The sequence below is a fragment of the Maylandia zebra genome, linkage group LG19 (assembly GCF_041146795.1).
Source record: "Maylandia zebra isolate NMK-2024a linkage group LG19, Mzebra_GT3a, whole genome shotgun sequence".
In the NCBI taxonomy this organism is placed as follows: Eukaryota; Metazoa; Chordata; class Actinopteri; order Cichliformes; family Cichlidae; genus Maylandia; species Maylandia zebra.
Window position 1 is genome coordinate 29428216 of NC_135185.1, and position 7938 is coordinate 29436153.

Sequence of the window (7938 nt, forward strand, 5' to 3'; positions counted from 1 at the left end):
ATAATATGTAATAATTACATTACATTTTTCTATCCTTTAAGTTCAGTATGCATCCCACTGAACTGTGTTAAATACGCACTAAGAAAAATGTCTGAATGTTTTTGTGTTGACAGCAAACTGTGTTTTATTTATAGCCCATTTAAACAACAGAAACTGAACCAAAGTGCTTTGGAAACAGGTGCATTTAAATTCCAGATCTCCAAAAGAAAAAACAGTTTCTAAAAAACATGAATAGCTGAAAGTATGGTAAATTAAGTATGGTAAAAATCACAGTGATTTGTTCAGAATGTGTTCAGAATTTGCAAATTGATGATGATTTATTTCATAAATCATGACACACTGCCCTCCCCTGCCTCTTTTGGTTAACAATATCAATATTGGTATCTGCAATACTGGCCCTGTATTTACTTGGTATCAAATTTGAAGTATCTTGCAGCAGTAATGTCAAGTGACTTGATGTCACAAAAAGAGGTCACGCCCTATATAATAAATTCTTTGCCAGAGAATTCAAATTTTCAAAAGATTTTGTGACAAATTAAAGAAATAATTAAATATTCATTTGCATATATACGTTTAAATTTGTATCCTATTTGCTCCATTTAAAAATGTATTGATCAATTTATTTTTAGGACTTAAGGTGTGTTCTACATTAATGATGTAGAAGAAGAAGAAACTCACAAAAACACTTGTAAACTAATGGGGTTACACTTTCATATAGTCTAAATGGGTAATATACCTTTCACATAATAACATCACACAAAATCTGCACAGCGATGATGTGAAGCTCCCGTTCCACTACACCCCAAAGGTGGATTGAGATCCAGGTATTTACCAAGGCCTTTAGAATACAGTGAACTTGTTCTCATCTTCATGAAACCAGTTTGAGATGATCTGAGCTTTGTGACATGGCACATTCACCTGCTGAAAGCAGCGATTAGAAGATGGGCACACTGTGGTCACAAAGGGATGGACATGGTCAGAAAAAGATAGGTTTAACTCTTTAAAGCCCAAAATATTAAATGATGGCCTGAAAATTCAATTGTTTTGAAAATGAAGAGTTTATTGAACCATCTGACAAATTCGTCAGATGGTTAATTCAATTTGAATTTCCATATGACTTTTAATTTGTGCCATATTTACTATGCCTGTCTATTTCTTTATTTATCTTTTTCAAGGGGGGGGGGGGGGGGGGGGGAATTACACTGATAATGCAGAAGTCTCAAAAACTCACAAAAAACAGTCTGTCTTAAATATGATACACTAGGCGTTAACAGGGAAATCATGCTCAGTTGACATACATGGCCCAAAATATGCCAAGAAAACATACAGATATATATAGAAGATACAAGGCAAGCAACCAAGTGTTACAGCAGAAAGACTCATCAGACCAGAAAATGCTTTTCCAGTCTTTGGTTATCCAATTTTGGTGAGCTGGTGTGAATTGTAGCCTTAGTTCGCTGTTCCTAGCTAACAGGAGTAGCACCCACTGTGATCTTCTGCTGCTGTTTCCCATCTGCTTCAAGGTTTGCAAATGTGCATTCATCTTGGTTGTGACAAGTGGTTCAGCGGTTCTTATCATCTAAAAGGAGTAAGACCATTCTCCTCTGACCTCTGACATCAACAAGGCTCAGGGAATGGCCGCTCACTGGATATTTTTTCCTTTGTCAGACCATTTTCTGTAAACCGTAGAGATGATTGTGCTAACCAAACTTCCCAGCAACAGTTGCTGACTCAGCACTCCACCCTTTTTCCCAATGTGGCCATTTCTGGATAGAAAGAGCCAACATGGCACCAGCCAAAGTGCTAAATGGTTGATGGCCAAGTCCATCTTTTATATACAGTCTATAACATTAAATATATGGGTCTGCGGGGACTGAATTTGGAGGCAACTCAAAAGACCATTAGTGACAGTTGGTTTGATCACCCATGGAGGTTGCCATTTCAGAATATACCCTTTGTCATATTTCTGGACTACCAATTGTAGAAGACATCAGAAATTCAATTGCTGATGTTGATCAATCGTGTGTAAATAGGATGTAGTACACCCAAGTTGTACTGTTCACCAGCTACACACGATCCCAAATAAATCCACTATCCTGTTTGAGAAACTACAGTACCCATCTGTTTTCTAGTCACACTATAGGTTTGACTGTTTAGATTATCTCTCGCTACATCTTTCACAGGAATGAGCCTGATCCATAGACAGGCAGAAAAGGGAATTCAAAGACTACTTCTTAGTAGGAGTAGCTGTTCAGCAGCTGCTGACAGATAGCTCATTCTCATGCTTGTGATGGCTGCTTGGCAGACTTGTGCTGCAGTCTCCCAGAGAGCCATCGGAGCAAATCTTATTAGCCCGAGCTCACATGCACAGTCACTGTCAACACCTCTCCACTGTAGGATTTACGATGAGTGAGTGATTGAGCAATGCAACGTTTTTCTCCTTCATCAAAAACGCACATATATACAACCATCACCTTACAGTTGCCATGACAACAATGAATACCCCCCCCCCCTCTTTTTTTGTTCCAAAACACATTGCAGACTTTCTAAAAATATGTATGTTGTCTTTTCTCGCAGACTTTTTTTTCCCCAGATGACAGCCTTCAGAGCAAAAAGCTACAAGGTCAGTCTGTAGCAGTAGAGGAACAAAAAAAAACATGAAGGAAATAAACATATAGTCAATGTGAGTTTATTGAAATTTGTTGCAATCCATTACCAGGGGATGAGAGAGAGCATGAAGTTCAGTTTTGGTTTTTATATTGCAAGAGCAAGAGGCCAACACAAATCCAGCAGACTCTTGCAGAGAGGGTAAGGATATTGTTGGCAGTGCAGACAGACGGGTAAGTTCCAAGTCAGATGCTCCACCATCAGCCGAGCAGACAGCGACTTTCACAGTGACACAACAGAAAAAAGAGAAATGAGCTGATATGTGTGTAACTCATCATAACCTTCCTGCCTGCCCCCACTCATCTGATCACTCTGGCTTTAGATGATATTCAAGTAGAAACGCATCCAAAATCTGCACAGTTCTGCTCGTTTTTGAAGGAAAGCATAAAGGAAAATAAAGATAAAGTGATCCAAATTGTGAAGAACACAATGGGTACTGTGAATTTCTGAAAACATACTTGAGGTGACATTGTGCAGTTGCATGAGTAAGTGGGCTGAAGTCGCCCTCGTCTCGGAAGCCAGGGGGGCGATGAGCCATTCGACGCTTGGATCTTATGTAACACTGAGAGATGGGCTGTCAGTGGGAAGCAAATCAGGCATTGTGTGACTGATTTCAAAACCTGACCGCTGTGTTGCGATCGTAATCAGTCCGTGACAACACATTTAAGACAAGGAGGAAAACACATTGACTTCAATAAGCAGTAAAATACCCACAGATCACTTTATTTAGCCTCAAGTAAGCACATGACATATTTAAAGTTTAAGATGGAATCCAGTTTACAAAGAGTGTGCGCTTGTATTAACTGTAATAATAATTTTTGGTTGAAGGATAACTAGGTGAAGTCATCGCTGTTGCGTAGCAGCTGATAATGATGAGGTAGACAGCGAGACAGCCAATATATACACATCTGGATGTTAAAAAGACGCCAGCTGTGCCAGCTGAAAATACTTACTGTCGGGTAATTAAAAACACGGAGAACAACAACCTGCATAGGGCTGCGTACTGAGACTAAGAAAAGAAAGACAATAGACACAGCACCTACACAACCAGGGTACAAACATTATACCTGCAGCCTGGAAAGTACAGACTAAACACATAATATTAATAAAAAAGCCCTGTTCTTATACTCTTCTATAATAACTACACATCTTTTTTAATATAGCGGTTATATATCTGCTATTCTTTGAACTGAAACCTGATTAAAAGTAACAGATTTGCCACATTGTTTTCTTGTATTGGGTTCATTATCCGAAATCTACACAGTACAATGTATCTGAAGGTCATATTGTATATGACAAGAAAAAAATCAATGCTCTTTCACTGCACATACAATTCAGAATATAAAAATAAACTTTGTAAATATAAACTGAAGCGAGGAAAAACACATATCAGCAGCTTGGATTTACAGTTGTGTGGTGTTATTATCTTATACTTGGCACACTGTTGCTAAGTTACTTGGCTATAGATGTAAATAACTGATGATACATACAGCGTTATGGCAGCATAAATACTACACACATACATACAGTCAAGCACAGTTTCTCTGTATCATCTGTTTTGTGTCAATAATTTAAATGTAAAATTGTCATCACTTAAGTTGGTTTGGTTTCTGAAGTCAAAACAAATATTTATTTCCAGCTTCACTTCCTCACAGAACCTCTTAAGTTGGAGAAAAACAGGCCACTGATCCCTGTCACCTGTAAAGCTGAGGTAATAGTACCCACATCATCGCAGTTAATAAGCATTGATAAGTTAAGCAACTACGATACACCATTACTACTTTACACTAAGATTAACTGGAAACTGATAGCCAAGGAACAAAGATGTTACAAGTCCTCCAAGATGCCATTTTACTTTCAGTCTCTTAAAGTCATATAACAGTCTTTTAGTTAAAGTTTAGTTTAACAGTCATCAGAAGCTTACTGAAATACTCACACCCTCGACTGAGGAGCGCATCGCACGCCACGTCGGGGAAGGTGCACTTGGACGCCTTAACAGTCGTGGATAACTAAAGAAAGCTATCAGAGAGAGTAAAACAGTTCTTGTCAAGAATCTATTGAATAAAATGTTAAAAAACTGTTTTTTCTTCATCCTAGCAGCTTAAAAGTTAAACGACAAAGTCACTCAAAAGACATGAAATGTAATATCGATTTTAAAAAAACACACAGTTTTGATATTCTTCTGAAAAATCACATTGCATTGTCCCACACGTTCTGTTAAGTATCACTGTGTTCCAGTTAGATAAAGAGCTGCCCTTGCTGGCCACAGTAACCATCACAGTTTGAGCAGTGTGTGATGTCTAATCATAATAACAGCTAGTGTTTCACAAGTGTGCAACTCTTTTAAGATACACCACAAACACCACTACAGTCACTGTTATCATTTGAGTAAATATATCAAAGCCATTATATACAAAATAAAACCCTTCCACAGTTTCCCGAGTGTTTCTTCTCAGTGTGAGGCATTCAGATTACAGTCCGCTTACACTCTGAAACTGTACAAACAGCACTGCCTGGTAGCTAAACATCCACAGCAAAGAAAACACGCTCTGTGACTCGCTGGTCCGACTGAAAAATGTGTAACTATATCACACGTTCGCTACGCTATGCGACCCCACTCACAGAGCAAATGTACAGCAGCTGAAGCCACAATGCTGCAAGTTACACAACCTTATTCCATGGCAACCAACTTGATGATTTGACAACTACTGGCGCCTCAGTCGGCCTTGTCTTCGCCATTTTCGGCATACCCTCGGCTCATCATTGCTACCACAATGCTGTACATGTTGAGCCAGGCTTGACGCAGCGGTGCCGTGTAGGCCGGGCCCAGACTGCACTGCAGCATGTAGAGAAGGGACTCACCCACCGCCTGCAAAACACACAGGAAAAAAAAAAAGAGAAGAAGAAAGTGTTCACGGCTCATTCGCTCGTGAAATTGCTTTGGCAGAGTTGTGCGATAAGATGTTGGTCCTACGGCAAATGACTGCGTTCTGACTCCCACTGCCTGATGCTTCTTCCCGAGGTTGAGCAGAAAGTCCTCCAAGGAGTGAAGGTCATCCAGGTGGCTGACGGCCGCGTCGATCACAAGCATCACCTGAGGCCACGGCCACAAGAGAAACAGAGAGCCATCGCAACTGTCCACAAACGAAACTTTAACGTGTCTGTGTACTTGTGGTGGTTAATGCGGTGAACAGAGCTCACCTTGGTGACATGTTCCAGAAACTCGGGGCTGGCGAGGCGATCCTGTGTGGAATCGCAGTTTGTACCGTAGTGGAAAAGATTGAGGAGCGCAGGGTCCAGCTCAAACAGTCTAACACAGACAAATACAACGCTGTTCTATAGGTGTGCACACATGGTGTAGCCTCAAATATTCACAGAGGGATAAAAATCAGTCTACAAAGCAAACATCTACACATATCCCCTGTCTGATTTAGCAGCAGCTGTCTCAGAGTAAATTGCAGGATTATTGCAGTCTGTCGCCAAGCAACAAGTCAAGCCTCCGGTCTGTGGTTCATGTGGAAAGTGTGCAGGAAAGGATATACACCTGTGCTACATTTATTTACACTGCTGCTGTTAGGTAACAACAATACACAATCCTATCACTTATGCTTTGAGTGCTTTTATATTTGATCTTTTCTTCCAGCGCAAAGAATTAAACAACAGCCTCCTTTTATGTCGTGCTGATCATGATAGAAAATTACCTGGAGAACATGACGACACCATGAGGAACTTTGTTCTTGCCCAGGCTCTCCCAGCTGTCTCGTATCAGCTCCTTGTCTTTCGTCGACAGCTCCTCCATGCTACCTCAGGCTGCAATAACAAGACAAGTTCTTCAACTCCTCTAAACGATCAGTTGGAGGACGGCCATAGCATCCGAGGGAACGCACAGACAAAACTTCTGCCAATCCACCTGCAAAACAAAGTTGAGCATCAGGTGAGCAATTTGCTAACATAGTGTAAGGGTGGGGACACTGGTGCAGGAGAGACGCTCAGCTCAGCACAGCTCGAGACACACAGTCATACTGTACCTTTTTGAGGTCAGTCTTCTCTCTGAACTCCTTCTGGTGCTTCTGTGCTGTGGGGTCTGTCTTTTTCTGTGTGTGTGTGTCTGTGAGTGTTTATGTGTGCAGGCAGAAGCCTTGCCTGACACTCTGGTGCACTTGTTCCTCTCTTTCCCCAGCTCACGGTGCAGTCAGGAAGACAAGTTGTGCCACAATCTTATCTGTCACACAGGCTTCTATCTCTCTCTCTCCCCTTCCTGTTTGCCTCTTGATATGCTCTCTCTCCAGCTCAGGGGATATTATTCATGCCGCTGAAGGAGAAAAAGAGGGATATCTCTCTGCTGCTCCAGATAAGCTGCAGCGAGACACAGCTCCTCCTGCAGGTGAACCGAGGACTGAGACATGCAGAGATGCTGCTTGCACGCATAACATGCACTGCATTTAACCCAAAAAAAATTAGCCACTGGATTTTTAAGTTGTAATCAAGTGAAAATAAGCAAGAAAACAGCAACAGCAAAAATGCTGTGCAGTGCAATTGCTGGGTAAAGCAGGTAAAATCCATTTAAGGCCCACATTATCTATTTTCGGATGTGTCCCCAACTGCCTACATTTTGCAGCACATGCATTTGAAAAATGAAATGTGTGGGAATTTTAATACTGCACAGCGGCTAGAGTAATAAGAGACCTGCACACACCACTTCGGTGAAATTATATTGTTCATCTGCTGAGCAGAGCCACTCCTTAAACAGCGCGATCATAACATTCAGCGGCCAAGCGTGCAGCCTCTCATTAATTTAAATGGGATGTGTTTCTTTCTTTCTCAGCCTCCACACATATCTGAGGCTGCAGTTTGTTTAAATAGATGTCACAGCCGCCTGCTCCATCGCGTTTCACCGATGCAGGTTCCCGCTCAGACATTATCTAACAGGTTGAAAGCAATTTGTTTTGCTTTGAGCTTTGCATCGGGGAATCAGAGGTGCGCAGCTTTCTCCTAAATGGACTACAGTGGCAGAGTGAGGAGGGATACATGGTTCCCATGACAACCTGACAGGATGTAGCCCTTGAAGCTTGATCCTGTGATATTTGAGCTTTCAAAGAAGCGACTGTCTGATTATTATTTATTACATATTATGTGACAACATTTTGGATTTTTCTCCTTCTCTGTATTTGTGAGGGATGGCTGAGCGGCAGAGGCACAAACAACAGGCTTGCCGACAGCTCCACAGGCTGGTCTCTTATTATTCCCCATTTTTTCTTCACAGCAGTGGAT

General features: G+C 41.3%; 1 protein-coding gene across 2 annotated transcripts; it reads right to left on the bottom strand.

Annotated features, from left to right (window-relative positions):
* Positions 1-3364: 3364 nt before the first annotated feature.
* ngb (neuroglobin) lies at positions 3365-7364 on the bottom strand. Of its 2 annotated transcripts, none has more exons than XM_076877267.1 (5): positions 6696-7364; positions 6369-6477; positions 5869-5977; positions 5642-5761; positions 3365-5536 (listed from the first exon to the last, which is right to left on the bottom strand). In XM_076877267.1, exons 2-5 carry the CDS (start codon positions 6464-6466, stop codon positions 5384-5386), a joined length of 480 nt encoding a protein of 159 aa, XP_076733382.1. In that variant the 5' UTR covers positions 6467-6477; positions 6696-7364; the 3' UTR covers positions 3365-5383. The 2 variants fall into 2 exon arrangements, with proteins under 2 accessions (XP_076733382.1, XP_004540699.1); XM_004540642.2 differs by having other exon boundaries at positions 6369-6577.
* Between the last annotated feature and the right edge of the window lie 574 nt (positions 7365-7938).

What these genes read in the sequence shown, in the direction of transcription:
- ngb (XM_076877267.1), bottom strand. Translation starts at nt 6,466, where the DNA reads ATGGAGGAGCTGTCGACGAAAGACAAGGAGCTGATACGAGACAGCTGG. An exon ending in TTCTGGAACATGTCACCAAG is followed by an intron (nt 5,762 to 5,868) that starts GTGAGCTCTGTT and finishes CCGTGGCCTCAG; the next exon opens with GTGATGCTTGTGATCGACGC. An exon ending in TCAGAACGCAGTCATTTGCC is followed by an intron (nt 5,537 to 5,641) that starts GTAGGACCAACA and finishes TGTGTTTTGCAG; the next exon opens with GCGGTGGGTGAGTCCCTTCT.